At 39.8% G+C, this 25,145-nt stretch overlaps 1 protein-coding gene across 7 annotated transcripts in view; it reads right to left on the bottom strand.

The window, feature by feature from the left end:
- The window catches only part of CD44 (CD44 molecule (IN blood group)), a 79,501-nt gene that overhangs the window by 20,386 nt on the left and 33,970 nt on the right, over positions 1-25,145 (bottom strand). For 4 of the 7 annotated variants that reach the window (XM_069469813.1, XM_069469814.1, XM_069469815.1 and 1 more), the window contains exons 3-5: positions 22,261-22,394; positions 16,979-17,050; positions 15,912-16,145 (exon numbers count right to left, since the gene is read on the bottom strand). The exons of 1 other annotated variant lie outside the window; for it this stretch is intronic. In XM_069469813.1, coding sequence (XP_069325914.1) covers positions 15,912-16,145; positions 16,979-17,050; positions 22,261-22,394 — 440 coding nt within the window. Of the gene's footprint in view, positions 1-362; positions 492-1,928; positions 2,058-4,926; positions 5,044-5,510; positions 5,625-8,055; positions 8,182-9,444; positions 9,574-15,911; positions 16,146-16,978; positions 17,051-22,260; positions 22,395-25,145 lie in introns of all 7 variants that reach the window. 2 more of the 7 variants (XM_069469811.1, XM_069469812.1) reach the window with 2 other exon arrangements.

Here is a 25,145-nt window from a genome sequence, read left to right as displayed (position 1 = left end):
CACCTTTCTCTGATGCTCTTGCAGGGTGTGGGAGAGTTCTCTGAATTTCTTCAGCATTAATTGTTGGCAACATTCATTTCATATCTATTACTTACTGCCTCACATTGTTAGGTATGTTTTGATGTTAAATGTTTTCTTTTGCCAAACCTCCTGCTAAATTCTACGCTTTCTGCTAAGGACTTCCTATTCAGATGAACATGCATATCATTTCGACCAAGAAAATTAATTTTTGAAGAAACCTCCAGTCCCTTAGAAAAGTAGATTGGTCTAAAACCAAGGGCATATTTCTACATATTTCCAGAACAATAGTCACTTGGTAGATTTCAAAAACATAATATATAAAAAAGTTCAGAGACTATTACCCTTCCTTCTTTCTGTTTGATGACTGTGTCCCATTGGATGTGAGATTGGGTCGAGAAAATCAGTCCAGGAGCTGTCCTGTTGGCTCTGTGTTGTCATTCTTTGACTTGGATGGTTGGTGTAGGTTGAGGCTGTTGTGACCATGCAGTTTAAGCAATTATCAAAGTGTTAATGAATACTTGGCCAGGGATACACTGATTTTTTTAAAAATATCTTATTCTATAGACAAGACAATAAAACCATCTTGCTGGTATAAAGGGCAAGGAAGTTGCATAAATGCAGAATGTTTTAGCGGGTTTGGGTTCATTCATGCTCATTTTCTTAGCAATCAGCACAAGAACCGGAGGACAAAAGCATGAACAATTTCCGCAGTGGATAGAGGATGAGTTATAGACGTCAAGGAAAGATGAAGGAAAAGTAGTTCTTGACTGACGCCATGCTGCCACAGTCCCTAAGGGTGGAGGTAGAAGAGCCCGAGCACATGATGTCATTCTGAGATAACCGCATTTTAGCAAAATGCACATGAGGCTGGTAGTGATCTTAGGAAGAAAACAGATAACAGCTTCTCATGTGATAAACAAGAAAGTCAATGTCATTCATCTCAAAAGCATGAATGAACTCCGTTAGAAGCATTACCTTCTAACAATGGGATTCATAGCATAAATGACATGTAAGAATGCAGCACATTGCTTCATTCTGAACCAATGGAGAAGGATAGGTAAGAAAAGATTACAATAGTATCCCCTTAGCAACAAACACACCACATAGCCAGTCACTGAATCCACTGCTCTGCCAGTAATTCATTCAGAAGTTGCCATGCACTGGAAGGACATTATGCATTATATTCTATATTGCAAATGGAAACATGGAAATATTTCTCACTGATACCAACTGAGAATGTGAAATCCACATTCTTTACCAGGCAATGCATTTCAATACTTATGTCACACAGAGAAAAAGATCATGCAAGGAGTTTGGCAAGACTGAAGTCTAATTTCCACAGTCACACAATTCAAGAGTACAGAAGGTGTCTCTTTGTAAAAATAAGAAAAATACATTATACACCCAATGAGAAATTACCAAACAGACATGATCAAAAGGCCAAATGACATCAGATAGGTGTCATTTTTCTCATAATGTCTGGCTCCATTTCTTTAAACACTGGGGTTCTGGAAAAATGCTTTCTTGCAAGCCAGTGTTTCATAGAACCATATTGTAAAGTCTGGACCCACACATAGAGTAGATTCTTTGACAAAACAAAAGGGAGTATTTTAGAAGATCCAGGTCTCGGCTACGGCCTCACTACGGAATTCCCAAAACCAGATCTGAAAGTGACATACACAAGGGCACAGTCCTGTGTGTCCTTTATGTGCTTGTATCCGTTCTTGTTCAGGTGATTTGTTACGAGCATGTGAGGTTTGGCTCACTGTTAACTGCAACATAATTTATTGAGGAACCTAATGTCTTATGACAATTCCTTCAGTGTCCTTTTGTTAGTGTCCTCCATGCCCAACATTTAACCCAAAAGGAAGTTCCCACCCAAGTTTGCTCGTTAAGCCATCCATTACCAGCTGTCCCTGCTGCTGAATGAGAGTCTTCTTTTGGTGTTTGGGGATACTCCCCAGGCCCTCCGTTGCCAAACCACTGTTCTGTCTGGGTAGCTGTTTCTTCAGTTGTGCTACTAGGAGTTGCCTGGACTGTGAGAAGAAGGTCAGTTGTGAGCTATGGTTGTCTAAGTTCCTCACCAATAGCTGTTACATATCTTCCTATTTTAAGGGTATATACACATGGGGAGAGAAGGCAGGAAAAGAAGGCAGCAAGGAGACAGGCCACTGATAATCGGAAATAGATATTAGAAATTAAATGGATCAATCCTTTAATTTTTCATATGGGAAAACAGAGGCTCAAAGAGCATTTGATTTGCCTAAAATCATATAGTCAAATTGGTATAAAGCTAGGACTAGATCACAGCCTATGAAGTCCCAGTATTATCCTTATTTTACTGTAGCCTATGGCTTCACGTATCCTGTCTGAGAGAGCTGTTTGTTCAAGGAATAACCCCTTTGCTCTGGTCATTTTGGGGAAGGAATATATTGTATAATGACCTATGACAAGATTTAGCATGGTAGGGGGCCTTCTCAAACGGTGGTCACGTAACCCATGATCCCACACACTGGCAATGCACCAGCGGTGGATGTGCCCAGTGTGAAGACGTTGGGATGGCTGGGATGCTACTCCACTGACACATTACATGGTTATGCCCTGATGGCATCTAAAATTGCTAAAATCCAAAATCCTACCTAACGGGTGCGATGAACACCATTCGGGCAATGGGCACACTTACAGTTCTGACTCAAGTATTCAAAAAGCTATCCACGTAACAAAAACACTTACACCCCCTTAATATTTTGAAATAAAATTATAAAAAAATTAAAAAATACAATTGCTAATGTCACTTTTTAACAAAATTAATTTAGTGGAAGGAAAACTAGTCTAGCCACTTTGGGGCATTATATAAACAATAGCAATGTGTGGCAAACTTAAAATGTCAACTATTGTTTTAAAAAGGACAAAATGAGCAGAATAAAATTCCATCAGCTTGTCTTCAGGAAAAGTCAGAAAGCCACTGGCATTTTTGTCTTTGGCAACTCACAGTAAATTTTTAGTACATCAAGAAAATGAGAGCCTATAAACTTGCCAACTTGTAAAATTGGATGTATTTCATTATTTTAGAAAATGATACATGTGAATTGATGACAGCAAAGACATTTTAAAAATAAAACTTTCTGTCTTCATTTTACCTTTACATTGGCCAAACTGTTCCTGGGGTTAACTGTTTATCCAGAGGGAGAAAAAAAGGCCAAAATCTTAAGTTTTACCTCCTAATGACTAAATCACCACCTCCTGACAAATAATAAAGTTAGAAAAACCACTGAATGTAGTAATTACAAAAAAGGAAAATTTGACCCAAGCATAGTCTGCCATGTTACTCAAAGTTTAAATAAAAGAAAGAAAGAAGAGTGCATGTGTGTACAGAGAAGAACTCTATCTTCCTTCTATCACCACTTTTATAAACAGAATGACTTTTTGAGTGTCCAGTAACCCCCTATTGTTTTCAGCATAGATAGGAATGGTTTAGCAGAACATAGGATTTCCATTGTGAAAAATGAAGGCTGACTCTCTTCTAGAAGTTGTGATGTTCATTTGATAGAGCCCAGAGGTCACCAATCATAATCCCTTTAAATTTTGCGAGTACAGATAAGAGAATTGCCACAGTTGCCGCCTTCTCTTTGTTAAGTCCCATTAAATCTGATTTTTCAACTACCCTCTAGCATCGATGCCCCTCAACTGCCACTTTTTGACAACAGGCTCATTGGTTCCAAGCTTGTGAAGTAGCTTTCTGCTCTGTAAGTACAAACTGTCTAAATAATCTCTAAGATATACTGTTAGGACCCAAAGGGAACTGGTACAGAATCATATTCCAGAGAGATTTCTGCTTCCTCTCTATTTCCTTTTCTTATTAGAAGACTTCTTTGTTGACTCAAGCCCATAATCCTTACGCATACATCACATCCACTGGGGCAAGTGACAGGAGGTAAAGCCTGTTGAATATGTTCAGTACAATGCCCAGGACTTAGGAACCCACATCGTAGCTGATGTCTGAAACTTTTCTTTTGTTGTCTGAAAACATCTCTCAAACCATAAATTCCTAAACCCCTTTGGTTTCTAAGTGGCTGCTTTCTCTTTAGGCATTTTGAAGGCTGTGAGAATGATAGTTGATCCATTGTTTTAAAGAAGTTTGGATGCAAGCTGTTATCCAAAATAAATACTTCTTTGATTTCAAATAAGATAGGCCTCTCTCAGTGGCATAGAGGAAAGAAGAGCACACATTTCTTACTGGGCAGGAGAGGGGGTTTATCCTAATAGTCCACTGATGGCACTTGAGATTGTTTTAGAAAACCTGAGATGTTTGTAAAACAGTAGGAGTAATAGTAAGAGCATCAAAGCCTCCCCTAAGTTACCTCGGGCCTAAAAATAGAAAAAGAGCAGTTGTAGAACCAAATATAGACTATATAAGCTACCAATTTTCCTCTAGAGACTATAAGTGATGCCCTTCTATAATACAGCGAGGAACAGAATGTGAAAAAGAAACTGTATTCATTAAAGATCTTCACAGAACATAAGGATCCCAAAGATCATTTCACTTGTCAAGCTTTCTTTCCAGATTCCACTACTAAGCACCAAACAAATACACTCTTCACCACACACTTCCATAAACACACACAAATCACCCAAATGGAATCTCTAGGAACCTTTAACACAAAAATCGGATCTCAGATCTACTTCTCAAACATTGTGGCCTTTGGGCAACCTAACAAGTTAGCATTTTTCTTCCAATTTCTAAAAACCGTGTGCAGATTTGGCAGCTTTTCAGGCTCTGGGGATAAAAGAAATTACTATGTGGAAATAGAAGATGTGGCCAGTGTCTAAACAAAGTCTTCCCTGTCTCTGGAATGTCTTTGCTAACTCAGCTAGACCAGAGCTGCTGACCGCCATCCTTCTTACTTGTGCTTGCAGAATGCGGGGTCTCCTCTTCGTCATGGTGCTCACGGTGAATGAGAGGAGGGTGTGGTTCCTGGGTCCAGTTTTCTCCATGAGCATTGGTGACACTTCTGTCTACATCTGCTGTGATGACGGTTAAATACACTGTGACTTGTTATCAACCAACTTTTAATGACTCTGTTCTTCCGTTAAAGTACCTGCTATTTAACAGCTGTATGCCTAACTGGTACCTCTAAGCATTCAATAATTTTGAGTGTCTTCACTAATCTGTCCCAAGAGAAAATCAATGGGCATGGAATTTCTTCATGATTACTTGTTATTCCACTATAATCACTTTGTCAAGAGCAGCACCATAAAGCATTAGAATATATGCATTTTTATAATGAAGTAACATAATGCCCTGTGCCCAGAAGGTATGATTGATAAATGACTCCTAAATGGAACTGAGTACCCTCATGAAAGTTCACTAAGAATTTATTGAAGAGAGTTAACTAAATTTCCTACTGTGTCCCCATCATTGACCTTTGCAGCATCATAGGCTTTGAAAAGAAAAATAATTCTTTAATTAAATATGCATAACCCATTACCAGTCATCCTTGTCGTTGTCTGAAGTAGTAGTTCTGGATTTGAATGGCTTGGGTTCCACTGGGTCCAATCCTGGTTCTGTTTTGTGTGGTCAAAAACCCGTGGTGTGGTTGAAACTGTGATAATGATGATTGAAGCAATTAGGAAAATGTTATTTCTTGAGCCTTCACCACTTGTTTTGTGCATTTCTCCCTTCTGCAGTCTATGCAATGAATCATCTATACCAGGTTGTATAGATGGATGCATGGAAATGGAGGGAAAGCAGAGAGTGCCTTCAGATTAATTCAGCCACTTGGTAAGCATCTCAGTGTCCTTTGCATTCTGTCATACCTTGGGGTTGAGAACATGAGATCTTCCAGAGAAATCAGCCAAAGAAGCTGCAGCAGCAGGAAGAACAGCTTTGGAAACACCAGCCCTCCACCGAGGATAACCAAAGATGTCAGAGTTTTGCCCATCCATGCAGTCTGTAGCATCCCTCTGCACTTGAAAGTCCAAGGACTTTGTGTCACTACTGCTACCTGTGGATCCTCAGGCAGCAGCAGCAGATAACTGAAAGCTATGCAATGATGATCACTTTATTCTGTTAGTAATTTTGGTGGAGAAAGAAACACCTGAGCAGCCAGAGCTTTCCTATAAATGATTCTGAGAACAAACAGCTACCTAGACCAGCCAAATGGTTTAGCTATACATTTCTGAATATTTATCAAACACGTATGTATTTTCATCAGATACATGAGCAAGTCATTCATAGCCGATGAAAGAAAAACGAGACACATACATACAGTAGAATAAGGCCACAGGTAACCAGCCACCATCATAGAAGCACCAGTGCCCTGATATTGTCACCAATATGTTGGGGCTAGAATGGGAGATGCACCGAATAGAAGGATCATGATAAAATCAGAATCAATATCTTTAGTGAAAAAGTCATTTGCAAATCTATCCTAATTCTTTCAAACTTTATTTTTATACCCAACAAATACAAAATTCTTTCTAGAACTGTAATACTATCAGCTCTATTTCACAAGTTATAAAAATCACATTTAAAACCATTAACCACATTCTCAGTAAGCATGAAAAAGTGGCAGTTATCATACCCCTCAGAAGAAAGAGAGCATTCTGTTGAATTATGTGCACAGGTGGTAAGTAGAAAAGTAAACAAATAGGAAAATATGCCATGGAGATTAAAAAAACACCAAAGAAAGTTCTTCCCTGTAGCCTGACCATACACAACTTACTTGCAGGTTGATCTGTTTGGGTTGCCACCCAAGGAAGTTTAATTTCTCAAGTATTAAGTAAGACAACATCTTTAGGAATGAGCCACCTGCAGGGCTGGGCCACACAATAGTAAAGCTCTAGTGTTTTTGGTTATTTGTTTTTTTCCCTGAAGTTACTAAAAAGAGTTTCCTTTTTTTCCATAGACTAAGCTCTGCAGAAGTATCAGGTCTAAAAAATACAGCACTTAAAGGTTTGTGTATACAAATCTAGTTCATCTCTATTATTTGTTGTATCAATGCCATATACCCAGACGCCTTCAAGGCCTAAGCTTGTTTTTTTTTTTTTGGGGGGGGGGGGCTCCTCCCTCCCTAGGTACTACCCATTTGAGGATGAAACTCTCAGGTTTTAATGGGATGGATAGAACTTCAGTGACCTGCATTGAAGGAGTCAGGTTCAGGACTCTCAGCTTTGTTCAGCAAAATCTTAGGCCATTACAGCTATGTGCAGAAAATTCAGTCATCTGGCAGAATATTAGGCAAACCTTTGTATTTTTTTAATTTTTTAAGGACATTTTCAGCTCAATTTCCATCTCATTCTCAAAAAGTTTTATAATTGTCACAAATATTATGTACAAACAGTGGTTTCACTATTTGCTTTTAATAATTGGCACTGTCTTGTTCAAGTTAAAGCTGAGCTGACATTTGCCTTACCCTTCATTGTCCTTCTGTTATATTGGTGTCCAGCTCATTTGTTAAGACTCTGGATTTGTTCTTTTGACCTCAACCAGGTTTGATGACCTAAGACAATTCTTGAGTTCTAGCGCCCATCTTTTAAGCCTTCTAGGGCCTTCAATTTGGGAATTTCTACAACTTTTAATTAATACCCTCCTAATCACATTCTCCAAGTCTATGAGTTCCTTGAAGGCAAAGGTTCTTGTTTTTTCCTCTTTGTGTTTCCTGCATTTAGCACAGTAAGTACACAATGAATATTTGCTGTAATGTTTTAACATGTCCCTTCTCTGATAAAACTTGATAATTCAAAGAAAATCTGTAGCAGAGGACCTCATAGATAAAACAGGAAGAACATAATGCATTAGAGATTTTACAGGAGATATTTTTCCCATTACTTTTCTAAATATATTGTGGCTTCCACTCAAAATATTCTATTTCTTCCTTCACAATCTCATCAAAGTATAACTAAGGTATGATCATAGGTTCACTCATTTTTCGCATTAACTATTTCCCAAGAGAGATAAGATACTATTTGGTATTACTCAGGTGAATCAGTAAGCCTTGCATAAATGGTTCTACTGTAATTGATTATTCTTACTGGTACTGGAGATAAAATCTTCATCATCATCAATGCCTGATCCAGAAAAACTGACGTGTTTGTCTCTTTCATCTTCATTTTCTTCATTTGGCTCCCAGCCTGCTGAGATGGTATTTGAATCCGTACCTGTTGTGGTGACTTGCATTAGTGGTTGAGCTGAATGCCAAGCAACCCACTTGCAAAGGAAGGAAATCAGGCACAGAAGGTATAATGGGTTTCCCAAGATTTTAAAAGGAAAGTGAGAAAGTTGACTTGTATACCCCAAATTCTTATGTCCTGGCTCTGAAGTTAATATATAGATCTCAAAACAATTGGCTGTGATCTTCACAACTGAACATTCTCTTTAAGGAATTTAAAAGAGTAAATACAGATATAACCCCACCAAAGAATTTTTTAAAAGCCAGTGGAAACTCCCTCATGCTTTCAGATGCATTTATTAACTCATTAAGCATGTACAAGCTAGGACATCAAGAATAGATTGGAAAAATTTCATGTGCCTATTTTCTTTGTCAAGACACCTTCAGAAAAACCTTGGAATATAAACCCATTTCAGTCATTTCTAAAATCCCACAGTTGTGTTCACAATTTGCTGATTCATTTTTTGTCTTCTCTAGCATGAGATCATTGTAACTCTACATGCAAATGGAAGCTATACTGCAGTTCCCGACAATACCTTAGCACAGAGCAAAAAAAGTTAAGTCAATTAGCAGAGAAATAATTCTTGGCATTTATTAACTAATCAAAAGGTTAACTAATATGACTGTAGTTGAGGTTTTGAGAAATTCTCACTTTTTTCTTTCTGATGCAATCATAAACAAAGAGATGGAAACCTTCCATTTCTTAGTGGTTATTCTAGAAGATATCCCTTTACTAATAAAAAAGAGGTTTTCTGCATTTTGAATGAGATTCAGGCTACCTTAGGGAATGACCAATTGTCTTTTCATACTATTAGTGTCTACCCCAAAAATAGTTCCATTGATGAAGATTTTTATATATTTTGTCAGATCTAGCTATGCTATTTTATTTTTTCATGAAACGTCAAAAACTTTTTCTGACGTTGGTAATTTTAGGATGTATGTGAGTCATCTTTCAGAGTCACCATTTTGTTCTGTCATCAGAAAAGACCTGACCTCTCTTCACAGTCTCCATATTAGCCTCTTTCTGGGATATAATAATCCTATAGAGTAGAAAGAAGAAATCTGCTTATTAGCACTGTAAAATCAAACGTATAGATCCCAGAGCTCATGAGTCCTTTTAAGTCATTGCGAACATCTGTGAGAACAGAATTGACTTTAGGCTTTAATAACATCAATTTTCATTGACAGGTCAATGAAAATTGTTAACGATTATCAAGCAAACAGATGATATGAGATAATCGTAACTCATTACCAGCCATTTGTGTTGTGGTGTGAAGATGATTCTTGGACTCTGATGGTTGAAACCACCATGAAAACCAATCCTGGGCTTCTTGCCTCTTGGTTGCTGTTTCAGGAGTTGTAGCACTAGAGCTCACCAAAGCTGTTGTAACCATGATTGAATTGATTGTTGAGAGATTAATTAATTGTCAATTCCTAACAAATAGCACTGCATATGTTTGCCCTCTTTTACTTCTCAAGAGAGTCATCTATATTTGATATAGATGATGGAAAGAAAGGGAAAAAGCAAAGAAATTCCATTTCTTTCAGAGGCCCAAACTGGACTTCATAGAATGTCAGAGATGGAAGGACCTTAAATATCATCTGGTTCATGCTCCTCATTTTAAAAATGAAAAAATTGTGCTAGACAGAGCCTCTGACCTGTCTGAAGTCAGAAGGCTAACTAGCAACAGAGAGGTCTCAAGGAGGGCATGAAAGCTGTTTTTGAATTTTGAAAGTCTGTAACATAAAAGAGGGATTAAATTTTTGTCTCTGGATTCATGAGGCCGAACTAGGATCTGTGGTGAGAATTTCAAGGCGATGGATGTTCTTCCAAATATTGGATTTAAAAAAGCAATAATCTGAACTATGTAACAATGAACTTCTTCATATAGTATTATTATTGTGCTCCCCATCATCAGAAAGATCATTTGGCAGGAAAGTTGTGTAAGAGATTAAATGATTAGAAGTGTTGACTGAACCAGACCATTTAACATCCTCTCCAAATCTGAGACTTTATGATTCTAAAATCCAGGTCTTCAGAGTCCTAGCTCCTTAATCTTCTCTGCAATCTATCTTGGGCAACCAATATCATTCTCCAAGAATTTGGGATATGATATTTCTGCCAGCAATCACAGACACTTAATCCCAGCCATCCAAAACACAGAGAAGAATGGCATAGAAGTAGAAGATTGGAAAAGATACCTTTCCACTTTTCTCCATTTAGAGAAATCTCTAGCAATCTTGCCCAAGGTCATCTCTTATATAAACACTATATTTTGCAAAGCAGTACAGATATTTTAAGTCTCATTTTTTGAAAATAGGATAATCAAACAGGACAGACAGAGATGAAGTGACCCAATGATCCCACTAATAAGACCAGAAGCAAGAGTCTTTGATTTGAAAACTTCCAAAGACTGCCATTTCTGCAGTCATAATGTGCATCAGAGAATGTTAGATAATAGTAGACAAAAAAAAAAAAAGAGAACAAGTTCAAGCAGAGAAGCTGAAACCATCATTAAATCCCCAAACACAAAAAGTAAGGTAAGTTAGATTTCTTTTTCCAGCTATCAAGAAAGCCCAGAAATGACCCAAGATGAAACACTGCCAAGAAGACTTTTTCCTTTACACTGTTTGTCCTACAAAGATAAATATCGTAAACATTGCAAAATAGCATTTTCATTATTTTGCGATCTCTCTCTCCCCCTCCCCACCCCAGCATGATCTTAATCACTGTGACATGAAAAGCGTAACATAACATCAGCACTGTTTTCCTTACTTGATTATTCATAGAAATAAAGGGTATAATCCATCCAATGTCTTCTAAGCTAAACAAATGTAAAGAACCAATTGTCCATTTTTATTACTCCCCTCTGCAGAAAGAATGTCTAGTTATTTTGAAATACATTTATTACCTCCATCAATGAAAGTTAATAAATGAAGATATGACTGTAATCTCCCATTGTTATAGATTTTGAATCTTTTTCCCCAAAGCTCCCATATCAAAACACTTTGCAGGGATTTAGAGCTAATAGCCAAACATCCAAGGAGCTTATTAGAGCCCTAGATTCTATTGTAGAGCGACAGGTCATTTCCTAACTTTACACTTGAGGTTTAAAGTGTCCAAAGAAGTGCTCAGGGCCTACACTTTAATAATAGAAGGAAACCAGCCTTTCCTTCAATTATTATTGACTGTGATAATTAGATTGGTAGAAAGCAGGAACGTGCATTTTCTGGTAGGCTTCTTTCTAGAGGACATTTTCTGAATGAATCACATAGTCAATTCATTCATAGTTTCATTCATTCCTTCAGAACATTCATTCAGGTTTTGCTTCCTTTGAAGGAAAAATAATTCTGGTTTTCTGTACACATGGCCAAAAGGAAAACAAATAGGGCATTTGGGAGTGTTCAGTCATATCCACAGATCCACAAGACTCTTTGATAAATAAAATGGTACCAGACCTACTCTGACTGCAGATGGTGAAGGAGGACCAGTAGGGAACTTTGTCATGATAATGGGTATCCTTTTCATTAATGCTAAAGGACCTGGCATTCAGGACAGCTGACAAGCAGAAGATTTCACTGTTTACCTGTTGTTGCTGCTGTTGTGAGATCCTGAGTCTTAGGCTGGAAATTACCAAACCAGGACCACATCCAATTATTTTGCTCCTGAGCTGCTGCGTGGCTGTTTGAGTGCACAGTTGAGGTAACTGGAGCAATTATGAAAATACTATTTAGTGTGGTTCCCTCTAGAAAAACCTTTACTTTCAGTTCTGTCTATATATGAGGTCTGTATCTATTACTGAACGGAAATCAGAAAAGAAAATCTGGGCCTGGGTTCATCTTTCCAGCCTCCTAAAGTCTCCCAGAATGTTAGAACATCATCAGAAATGCAAATTCTGTGTGGATATCAATTCAATGCTATTCATTCTTCAAACTGAACCCCCCTGAATTCATGATTTCAGCAAAATCAAGCAGCAATTTAATAACCTCTAATGGAAAGAGATTGTCTGTTGACTTGATTGGGCTGGATTTATAGCCGAGGTCTTCAAAGCAACATTTCAAAGGTTGCTTTCATTCATTTATCTTTGGGGTTGCTTGCCTGTATCTTTCACATCTGTCTAGCATTGTACCCAGGTAGCTTGTGATGACAACCGGCATTTCAAAGCTCCACTCACACTCATCAACAAGTCAAACTTTATACTTGAGCATGAACTTTGCAAAGGGTGTGTGTTCAAAGTGTTGAAATCAGATAAAACTTTCTCAAGTATCTATCGGTCACTTCTGCCACTTGGATTCTTGAATTCAGTATATGTTTTTGGAAAAAAAACCCAAACTTGCCAAAGTTAGAGAAATTCTGGACTCTTCTCAAATTAGAGAAAGGATAATTAGTAACGTTTTGCAATTGGAAATCTCTCATTTGACTCTTAAGTTTGACTTGAGTCCAAAATGTTCTCCTACTGAAGCAGAATGGCAAAAATCATTGAGATAAATATCTAAGCCAATCGAGATTTTTTAGAAAACCATCTTAAGTCATATGTTCCCTTGAAAATCTGACATAAGTTATGGCCTCTGTCCTCAAGAAAAGTAACCCTATATATGAATACTCTCAAAATTTTGCATATTTTTCAGGTGGCTCTTGAATATCTCATAGCCTACCATTGAACCTACTGAACGTCTATAAACCCTAGGTTAAAGATTTCGACTCTATGTATTCCAAATGCCACCGATTGGCATGATATGTTCTGTGCTATGAAGAACACGTTAGGTCAGAACACAGAGTTGAGCGACAGGAGCCAAGTTCACCCATGATGCTCCCAGATAAACCGGAGCAGCCCCTAGAAGATCCAGACCCCGCCTCCAATTCTCACTCCAGAAACATCATTAGAGAAGCAAACTTCCCACCACCCTCATCTCAGAGTACACCAGGAAAAAACAGTACAAGAGGAAATAAACCCACATGACAAGATAGACAGAGGTGTTATTTCTGTCTTCCTGAAAGAAGTTGTATGAGAGGGAAAAATGGAGACAGCTACTGCTCAGCCAGCAGAGTTTCCAAGTTTCCCCACCCAAGTAGGCCATGCCAGACCCAAAAAAAAAAAAAAAAAATATTCCTTTGACATGCAGACGATAAGGAAATAGAGTGTTCCAAGGCAGGTGTCTGCTTCCTGAATTAGTTTAAGTTTCTTGATTCCAGAAAGTTGCAGATCACCAATAGGAAGAGGCCAATGACACGCCTCCAGGAGGGCTCTTCCAAAAATAACACTTATAATAAACAGCTGGAAGTCCATCGCTACCCAGATGTTTGTTCTTATTAGCCTTCCCTAATGCCACCCACTAAGGACCCTTAAGGAAGGAATGAGCTAGCTAAGCCAGAGGCAGCTTCTCCTGTACACTCAGCCAGCCCCTCTTGACCTCCACCCTTTTGCAATCACTCCCTCTCACTCCCTCTCACCCTGTCCCAGCTCTCAGTCCAACAGCGATAAGGGTTTGGGAATCTCCTTGCTGGACTCTGAAAACATGATTCTATTTAGGAACTTATCAGCGCTAACTTTTCCTGGTATGCCATGTACTACATTCCAGTTTCCACCTGGTTGATTTCTTGGGTGCTCTTCTTTGCATGAATTGATCTTCTTGGAGTTACCATTGGCCTTCATGGATCCTACAGTACTTCAGTGATTCTCAAGTTAGCCCTGGACTCATCTGGTAAACAACTTAGTCTCTTTCTTCTTTAACTGCTGAAAGAAACTCAGCTAACTGCTCTGGAAGAAGGAAAGCACAATTCTTTTCTCAACCCAAATCCTGAACTGTATTTTATTGATAGTTAAGTCTCATAGCTCTTCTTTTCCTAGATTTCTGAACTAGTAGTACGTTGTCTCCATGAAGGTAGGTCCAACTCTGAGTTCCCAGTAACTACAGCAGTATCTGGCCCAGAGGAGAACTCAAATATTGGCTGAATGACTAAATATCCCACTAATCCTTCCTTTTATTCAGTATTACTTTCTAAGTGTTTGCCACCAGATCCCAAGCATTCTAATAGGCCTGATACATGGTAGGTCTTCAAAATAAATCTGTTGACTAACTAACTTAGGCAGGAAGAATGGAGTCCTTAAGAGATGTGCTATGGATGCTAATAAAATGTGCTAATTGCCTTTTCTAAAACGCATATGAAATACTGTTTTATATAGGCTATTAGTGGCTTGGAAGTTAACTTAATCTAGTCCTCACAAGTTATGTTTTGTCAAGATTTTCTTCTTTGGTGGGAAATGGTACTTTAGGGCAGACCTGTTCTGCTTCCTGCTGAGACCGCTAATTATCGTGTTGGCCAACATTTGGCAAAATTGCATGCCCTAATGATAAACATCTCCAACATAGTTACTTGAAAAAGGCCAGAAACTCAAGAGGCAGCAAGTAGCCAGCCGCACTGCCTCAAGAAGTGTTGCCCACGGAGCTACAAACAACAAGGTGATATCATCTCCAGAGAGCCAATAACTCAGGAAAGCATGGGCAGTTTGAAAATACTTGCTTTTCCAAATACTTCCAAAGAATCTGCAGGGAATCATGGGAACCCCAAGCCTATTTCATATCACTCCCTCCCCTCAGCCAACTACTAAAAGAAATTTAAAACACCGTTGAGCAAGTAACATTAAATTAAATCAGAGTGCTGTGGGTGTTTCCCTGGCTTCTGGGTGACACGGAATAGGAAACAGTCCTGTCTTGCATATCCACAAGCCAGTACATTTCTGCCACTGTGTGGAGGCCAGAGTTCCACCCCTCCGGAGCTGTAGCCAGGAAGAGAGAAAATGCACACCATACTAGGAAAACTGCTTGAGATTGCAGATGCCCTTTTTGAGTTGGACTAATCCTTCACAGAAGGAACACAGCCAATCTGGAAACCTGTTTTAAAACAAACCACAGGGGGAAAGCAAAGAGGGAAGAAAAGGAGACAAGAGGGAGATGTAAACACTGCCCAATGAACTGATGCACAAGGCACAAAAACCCGAAGAAACGTAATGCCGCGTTTGCTCAGTTCCACTTTCACAGCCCCAAAGAACGAATCACCCATGCACACCAAGTAAGCATTAAGAACTCGCGCCAATAGGCTGGGATATAGAACTCTTAAGCTGATTCGATTTGATTACAGAACTCCTCCAGATATGCTTCCTTGGGCCAAAAAACAAAGGAATTATTTAGTAAGTCATGGTCGATGAATGTGACTGACTATTACACAATCAATAACACGAGTATAAATCAGGTTAAAACATAAAAACACAAAGTTAGGTAAAAAAAAAAAAAGGTGCCAACGGAATGGTATGCATACTCTGTGATCCCAACTTCATGAAAAGAGTCTTATCCATAGGTGGATAAGAACAAGATGGAGACATGCAAAAATAAAAATAGTTTTTTCATCAGGCTTGAATTGTCGTCATATGCCCAGGGACAAGAGAATAGGGGGAGCTCTTCTAAAAAACTTCCAATATGGCACTTCTTATCCCAAGGTAAGAAAAATAGAGTTATAGATGGAAACAAAAAATGTAGGCAGTAGTAGTCAATGTGTGCAGAGCACCAACAACCACAACAGCCCACTTCCCCAAATGTCACCTACATCTAGATGTCCAGAGACAGGAGAAAATCAACACGTGAGTGGGTAACACTCAAGAAGATCAGAGATATTTTGCCAGGAAATTGCTATTGGAAAGCACAACGATTCATTCTCCTTACTGGTAGCAGGGGTACTCTCTGTGTTGTCGAAGATCGAGGAACCATCTTGGTCTGTGGTAGGGTATGCGGTTGGAAGGTGGGTGTAGAAGATGCTGTAGCCTCCTGACGTGCTCCTTTCACCGGGGGATCCACTGCTCATATCGTCCTCAGGAGCGTTGCTGGGGTTGATGTCATCAGGGTTTGTTCTGTATTCTCCTGTCTTGGTGTAGCGAGTGCCATCACGGTTAACAATAGCTGGGAGAGAGAGAAGGTATCTTAAGAACTTCATGGCTGATATTTTGAGTATAGGAAAGATGGCGGATTATCATATAACATAGTGACTTCAAAGCTATTTTCTTTTGTACTAAGAAAAACAACACCTAGTGGTGGGAGAGAGTGGCTGATGCCCTAAGAAAGTTCCCCATCCCCTGGAAAGGGGGAGGGAAAAGAGGAAGTTCTGGGAAGTCCTCATGTTTGAATCCCAGCTTCATATAGCCCTAGACAAGGTAAACTCTCAGAGCTTCAGGTTCCTCATTCATAAAACGGGGACAATATAGTACTACTTTCTGGATGGGGCCGTTATGAACATTATGAGATACATTGTAAGTAAATTGCTCAACACAGCATTCAAAATAGAGTGGATGTTCAGTGAATGAGCTAGACATTCAGCAGCTAGACATTAAGAACATTATTTAATTTTTCTTACATTTAAATTTATTACTGAGGTTGCCTTCTCTTCATGACAAGTGATGTTGGTGTTTTCCATGTGCAGTTTCTTTTTTGTAAATAAATGTATTTTAGGTAGAAAGGAATGGGTCAATCAAATGGAAAATATCAAGCTGTGTACATGGATACGTCAAAAAAAGGTGAAAGTGATTTTCAAATGACTGAAGTTTGAGGAACATTAGAGTAAACCAGGGAGCAATTTTAAGCCATTGCAGAAAAAGGGGAAGGGACACTGAATTACAGCCAACCATCCCTAGCCCTAGGGAAATGACGAATTTCTATTCAAATATAAACCATAGAGAACACACTGATCCTTTTCCCAAGAATGAGAAAACTCAATCAAGATTAGAAGAGACACGTACTTATGCGAATTTCTCCAGCAAAGGCGTTGGGCAGGTCTGTGACTGACGTACAATCTTCTTTTCCCTCTGGAGCTATGGGGTTGAAAAAAAAACAACCATGAGACCTCTTAAAAAATACAATCAAAATCCATCTCCATTTCTATTAGTCAGTTATGATGGAGTTTTATTATAACTTATACCAAATAATTTTCTTTTTCTGAAACTCGGTAAGTCTCCTAGAAATGTTTCTGCCCTTCATGACACATTTTCCATTTTCATTTAATTTCATAAATTCCTGGAAACTTACTTACCACTCCTACCCCAGAAAATTCATTCGTTAACAAATATACATGTTCTGTATCACACACCGTGGAAGCCTGGGGCTACCGTTGTGAATGAGACAGGCGTGGCTCCTTCTCCAATGCAGTGTATGTTAGGGAGGATTTTTTTAAATTTATTAATATAAAAGTAATGTGGAAACATCATAAAAAAATTTAAAAATAAAGAAATGTATGAACTATCATGAGAAAATCATTTATAATTTCAGAAATCCACAGAAATGATGTGAAAATATGGCAGACACACGTGGGCGAATGTCCATCAACATGAACAGCATAACATCACCAACAAAGAATTTACTTGATCAGAATATTTAAAAACAAATGAATCTCTAGTCTTTCATTGACATAGTAATTGATCTCGAAGCTGATCTTTCTAAGTGCCTACTCTGTATAGACTACTTATCAACATGTGGCTTTTGAAGTTGGCCACCTTTGGTCTATGTCCCCAGATTTCCCAAAACTGCTATTTTGGCATATCTCATCACGGGCACCTCTGACTCGTTTTTGGTTTGTTTTCCATTTATCTTCTACTCCTTTACTGCTTTCTTCAGGAAAAAAGATTTCCACATGTACTTTGGGCCCATCTGATCACCCATAGATCTTACTGGAAGCCCTCTGGACAACACTGTGTAAAGCCCTCTGAAACAGGCCCTGAAAATTCCACTCTGCATGCGATCCCTTGGGTCTTAAAAGCAGACAGCGCAGTAACTTAACCAACCATTCCATTCATGCCAAAATGTTCCACCCTGTGACTAGAACTTGTGTTGAGCTCTAAAAACTCAGAGAGCTTTAAACTGGTTTTGCTGCGATGGGAAGGCCGGATCCATTTGTGCATTACAGTTTTTATGCCGTGTGTGTGTGTGTGTGTGTGTGTGTAAATGCTTAAATGTAAAATGGCAATTTATTTGTTAGGTTGGTTTCTCCCAGAGTTGCTTTTGGCAAAGAGACCGGAAGAAAGAAATGGATGGATGGATGGAGAGATGGATGGAGATGGGTAGGCAGGCCGGCAGACTGCCATCACAAGGAGAGCTGTTATTACAAGTATTTTATGTGACCTGCCATAAATTGTTGGGTTCTCATAACAATGGACAAAAATACAAATTGAATAAACAGGTTTTGTTTGCTTCCCAGTACCCGGGAGCATCTTTTCCCAGCAAGGACACCTACAGAGTTAACTTACAAAATGGTCTGCACGTATATATAAGTCAAGAAGCATTTAGATAAACCCTGATTGGTAATGGCATAAGAAATAATTAAAGAAAGTTACAGATATAACTGTTCATTTATTCTTTTTAAGCATGTATGTACTCAGCACTCATACACCAGACCATATAAGAAAAAAAGGAGAAAAAAGATGAACATGATTCTGTCCCTGCTTCCAAAGAATTCAAAAGATCATGGCAGTGGGGGTGGGGGGAAAGGGAGCAATAATAGTTAATACTTCTTTAGCTTTTTACAGTTTTCAAAAAATTTTTTGGAAATTCTCTCACTTGAAAATAAAGGCATATGATCAACCTGGGAGAGTAATCTACCTGTGTGTCTTAGAAATGCCACCAGAGACCAGCCTAAGCTATGAGACACTTCTGATGTTCATATGTTGCACATACCCAGAAACAGGCCTTGGGTTATGGCTTGTTGATGCCGGGGATGGAACAACCACCCCCAGATTCAAACACAACTGCAGATAACAGTGCACTGGGAATTTCCAGGAAGTTAGTTGTAACAGAATGGGGCATGATGTCAAAAAACGCTAAGACAGTTTTGTAAATGATTAGAGCATTTATTCAAATGGACCCCCTTCATGCTCCAATTCACCTTAACTTTTACAAAGAACATCAGATCTGGCAAGTACACTAAGATGGATGGTGACCCAAATGTGCAACTAATATACTCATACTCCCATGAATGATCCCAGGGCCTCATTAGACAGCCTTTCATTCTGTTTAATGAGCGCTGTGCTGCTTGGAAAGTTAGACCTGGTGATGTGTCCATGAACCAAAGGATTTTTTAGAAAGTCTCTAAGGTGGGAATTCTCAGAAACCTTGGCTCTAACTCACCAAAATAATCAAGAGAAACATTAATTATTCAGTCTAATCACTAATCACTGGGTGTCAGATAGAAAGGTACCTTCCTTAAAGCTTGACACATTCTCGGTCTCCCATAAATATTTTCAAATAGTTGTTGAATGAGTGAATGAACAAAAAAATGAATGTAGAATATTCCCTGTAATTCCATCTTCAAAATAAAATGGGGCACTTTATTGAAAGCAAGCTAAATAAATGAACAAATTCAAGTCAGTTCTCTGTGTTGTTCATACAGAAGTCACCAGGCTCATGTTGGGCCTTAACTACTGAGCAATGAGATACGAAGCCTTTTCAGGGTCTGCCTGATTTTCATTTGTAAGCCACAGGCCATGTTTTCCAAAAACTACTGCTAAAAATTTTAAGCTTATGGATGCTATCTGCTAAGATTGAGCTGGCTTTGGTCCCTGTGGCCCGTTTATGGGGGGATCACAGTACTGGAACACGACCACCTGCTGGTAGTTCCCTAAGTTAGATTCAAGGATCTTTCCAGAAAGATCCTTTGCATGGAGCAGAAGCTTATCAAGATCTTTAGCTCAGTCAACACCCCTATCATCTGATTCCAATCTAAGACATTTAGAATTTATTTATCCTTAGACACATTTATCCTCTTCTCCAGTTTCTTTATTCTTTGTCTCACTGCTTCAACAAGATTGTTAATTTAAGACAAGAAATATAGCTTTTGGTTCTTTCATACCCCCACTCTGCCTAGCACAGTGTTGAGCATGTAGAATTGATCAATAAATATTCTCTTTAAACTTAAAGAAAAACTGACAAAAGCAGCCTGTCAGCATTGAGTCAATTTGGAAAATAGAGAAAAGGGAAAACATGATTTCTAGATGTACCATTTAATGTGTCCATTTGGGTATGCAATGCATCCCCAGCACTTCTCAAACTTTTCAGCTGAACTCCAAGGAAAGGAAAGTTAATCAATGCTATTGATTCCCACTCTGGGGATGGGCCCAACCTCATAAGCAAAATTAAGGGCAGGGAGAAAATTCTCAGTAGCAGCCTGCCTGGATGGCTTTCACTCCAGGCCATAAAACCATGTGAGTGTCTAGCTTTCTGAGTTAAGGTTCTTTCTGGCAAGTGCTACCAACTTGTAAAACAGGTGGGACAATGTGGGTTTGCAACTACATAATCTATTGCATACACGTACTCAACAAGATTCAGTGAGAAATGCAACAAGCAGTGCCCAGAGACTCTCAGGAGCACCCAGTCTCTCACTAGCCCTTTCCCACTTGAATAACCCCCTCGTCTAGAGCACAAGCTCTTCCCAAAGTCTTCTTTTGACCTCTTGCACCAAGATGGAGCTAGCTAGACCACATGTTGCTCTATGTCGATTTTCTGTTTATTCCTGTGTGGTTTTTCTCATTATAACATCATTAGAATGGACATCTGGGTATGGTCTGGGAACTGGGTATGTATGGGCCACGTACTTTTCAGCGGCAGTTGGATTTTTCTCCTTTTGGTCAAACTTTATCTGTGTTCTTCATTCATATGACAGGAAGGAGTAAACATTCTACAGTTTTCTCCTCCTTGTTTTGTGTGTCTCTCCATAGGTTTAGTGACCTGCAAATATTTGCCAAACTTTACTGGCTTCACATGCTCCATTTCAACTAGCCAGCCCTGATACTTTCCCCTAAACCCTAGATTTCCTCTCTCAATTTCCTCTCTGATCCCTACTGCTCATGTAACAATGGGTTGGTGGAGTAGCCTAAAGCCACTGATGTAAGCTCACTTTTAATGTGTTCCTTTTTTATATCTATTTTTTATTGGCAGGTAGAAGTAAGATCTCACAATTAATTTGATGTTCCTTCTGTAGCTTAAAATCCCATGCAGATTTTATATTGTACTACCACATACATCTGTATTTATCTCATGCAGACAATGTCTTAGGTCACTTTCCAGCTAATTTCACATGCCCTTCCCATCTTTAAGGGAAACTGACACTTCAGGAAGATATACCAAGTTTACCTCCAGGCTTCCTCTTTCCCTCCTCACTACTTCATACCTTCAGGGGGAACATAAGGCCCAGTTTAAGAAGTAAGACTTTTTTTTGGCACCCAAAAATTCGATAATTGTGGTTTTGATCCTTCTCAAAAGACTCTGAGAAAATTCATGATGCATAGAACTCTTTCATTTTGCTGGGGCTCAAATGAGACTTGTAAGCATGAGTTTCTAGACTAGTGGTTGGAAGAAAGTCCCATAGACAGGAAAGGAGGCTGGCTAGCAGCCCAGCATCTACATCTGAACTTAGCTTCTTTAGTCTCTGGTTCTCTCAACTGTTGGGTAAGGGACATTCAAGAAGGTCAAAGGCCTACTGTATATCCTCCCAGCCTTTTCTCTGGCCCCCACATATAATAAATACCTCTCAGCTCAGACATTTGGCTTGCACCTCAAAGCTATCATTAGATTCGTGTCACTCCCCTATTTAAAACCTGCAATGACTTCCCATCACACTGAGAATGAATCACCCTACGTGCTCTGGCTCCTGCTACCACTCTGACTTTATTGCTTGGCATTCTCTCCTCTGATCACCAGACTTTAGCCACCTTGGCCTCCCTCATGTTCTTAGAACAGGCCAGGAGGCACTCTCCCCGACCACCGTCTCCGGAAAAAAGCACCCTTAGCACGTTTGGGTCTCATATTCTGCTTTCTTTTTTATAGCACTTATATCACTCTCTGACTTCATATAAGGTATCTAATATTTATGTGTTTACTGGCAGCCTCCCCAACTTGGCATGTAAGCTCCATGGAGACAGGCATCTTGTCTCTGCCGCACAGGTATTTAGTGAGTATTTTTACACGAATGGAAGCTGTGTGAATCCCCACTGAAGGCGAGATCAAAAGGCCACACAGAAACACGCCGAGAACCAACCTGAAGCATTGAAGCAATACGTGTCATACTGGGAGTTTTCGGAAGTGAGGACGTACACCCCTGTGTTGTTGGCTGCACAGATGGAGTTGGGGTGGATCCGGGGGATGACCACGTGCTCGTCTATAAAACCGTACCTGCAAAAGAAAAACAAGAGGCTGTCGATCGACCTGCAAGGCTGTGACGGGAATTTCATGACACCCCATCGAATGACATTTCACGCAGTGCACGGCTTCCTTCAATTCACCCCCAGGGATGTTAGAGGTTTCAACAACTGAGTTATGTGAAATCCAAGAATAACAGCACACACAGAGACTGAAAGACATCAACAAGGCCAATACAGACAAAGTGATTTCACTTAGAGAACTACAAAGAGCTTCTCTAAAAAAAAAAAAAAAAAAAATAGATTTATGAAAGAAAAAATTTGCGCCAAATAAAATTTGTGGTCAGCAGTGTCAAGTCAGTTTGAACAAGCAGAAGGAAGCCTGAGTCACAGAAAAGAGAACTTATGATGTGAGATTCAAGCTGGCTCTCAGTTATCTTCATATTTTCCAAAAAAAAATGGCTGGCCAACATAAAATGGCTGGCTCCTATAGATAATGAAGTGCTTCTTCATTTCCGTGCGCAAATTTCAGACCTGCTCACTTACCCCCCTCCATTCTTTGCTCCTGGCCTCACCCCTCCTGCAAGCCCCTCTCTCCATATTCCACGATTCTGAACACGAAGCCTTGTTCATGTGCCAAGGACACAGCACATTCTGCCTCCTGAGCTTCCCAGGCATAATTCTATTGCCCGCGGAAATAAATTAACTGCCACTGCAATGGGAATAATAGCAATTAAGTAAACAGATAGCAGTGGCTTATTTAGCCCAGGAACTTTCCAGAAGCAGCACAGCCAGACAAATGCTTAGCCCTTCTCCCCTAACCAAAGTGTTTGTGGGAGCTCGCTATAGCCGGAGACCCTTTCAGAGACGCCATACAGAGCCCCGCCTCTCCTAGTAGCATCTTGGTGGCCAAAAACTCAATTATTACACAATTTTTTCCGAATAGAAAATGTCTCCAAAAAATGAGATGTGGGCTGAGAAAATACCACGTGCAAGGGAAGCGGTGATGCAGGGGGAAGACAGAGAGGACGAAGTTAAACCCAGCAGGTTTTTGAAAATGCGATCCTGGCTAAAACACATGACGTAGATCCTGTCCATCCTTCCTGCCAGGGGCAAGAGCACAGAGCGCATCGCCCTGCAAGACCCACAGAAACATCTGTGAGTCTGAAGTTTCTCAGCAAAGAGAAATCATTATGTCTGTGTTGCAACGGTAGCACGCATGACTAATTCCTCATCTGAACGGACAGACTGGTTTCCCCAAAGTCTCCTTAGCTCGGTGGGGGGAGGGGCACAATTAAATGTTAATAAGTTTTCTTATATCTGAAGGTTGCTACTCGTCAGGGTGGGGCAGACAAAAGAGAGTAGCTGCTAAGGTTTTATCCCAGCCTAGGAGACTCTGCCATCTGTCCTGTGGCAGATCTCTGATTCATAGCTACCTAAGCAAAATTATGGAAATGAGTTTTGCAACACTTAATACCAGTTATGCTGAAATGATAGATTTCTTTGGCACAGTTTTTCCTTTTCATTTTCTAAATAACCCCCCTTGGTGGGCCCACTCCCCACCCTATTCCCACCACAAGGATGTATAACACCGACATTCTAGAATCTAACATGCTCCCTTTGTCAGTTACTACTGAGTTTTCACCACGTCATGTTGCCTGACAGTTTTACGTGTCGGGCAATAGGTGAGTTGGGGGCATTAAAATTTATATGTGTGTGTGCAGCCTGAGCAAGGTAGTATTCACAGGGAGGAAAGAAACATTCAGCAAATGCACGTAGCATACTTCCCTTTTCTTTTGCTCTTAGTTCCTTGGACTTGGTCATTAAAAGTTTGTCTGGGCTCAGAGTAAGCAGGACTGAAACCCTGGCTCCTCCAAGGGCAAATTGTGTGGCGCAGGACAAGCTTCAGAACTTCTCTAAGCCTCCTAAAAAGTGGAGTGATAATATCCACGCATAGTGCAGTTTGAGGATTAAGTGGGGGGATGTGGCCAGTGGGAAGCAGGGCTCCCCGCAATTAAGTGCTTCAAGATTGATTGGCCAGTGGCAGTAATGAGAACTCCCCTGGTTCTCAGCATATGAGATGACCTCTGTATTTTACAAGTATGTCTTCTCTACATTTCACAATCAAAATTCAGCTTACTAAATCCACTTTCTTAGGCTAGTGGCCTAGTCAGGGTCATAGTTAAACAATTAGCCTTGGGAACAGAATAAATGGATTTGCTAATTGGCCTTCCTTTGCTGCAGCAGCCTCCAGCGCAGGTTCAGTAGCTTCCAGAGCTTTCTCCCTTTCTCTTGTCTATGTGCAGCTGCTCTATAGAACTTTCTACAATGATAGAAATGTTCCATAATCGGCAGCATCCAATACAGTAGCCACTGGCCATTGGCGGCTAATTGAAACGTAGCTGGTGCTAGTGAAGAATTAAAGTTTTAATTTCAGTAACTTTAATTAATGTAAGTATAAGTCGCCACAAGTGGCTGGTGGCTACCATGTTAGGCGGTGCAATTTTAGATGAAAGATTTTCCTTTTCCCTTTCAGCAAAAAGGGCTCAGCCACCACTCATAGTGTGGGTGCAAGACTCTGTGACCAATCCTGGGGGACATTTAGGTGCATTTAGCTTACATGTCATGGTTTCCATAAAGAGTTCTGCTGCTTGACTTTTCAAAAGCAGTCTGTGTACATTGCAGAGAAAGGGGAAACACGTCACCTAAGGACATGGCAGAAGCACAGAGGGGTTGCTACGGCTGGGATGGAGATGACCAGACCTCTCCTACCGAAAGCAAACCA

This window comes from Eulemur rufifrons, chromosome 6 (genome assembly GCF_041146395.1).
Source record: "Eulemur rufifrons isolate Redbay chromosome 6, OSU_ERuf_1, whole genome shotgun sequence".
NCBI lineage: Eukaryota > Metazoa > Chordata > Mammalia > Primates > Lemuridae > Eulemur > Eulemur rufifrons.
Note: the sequence above shows the minus strand (reverse complement) of the source record. Positions and strands in the feature narration are given on the sequence as shown.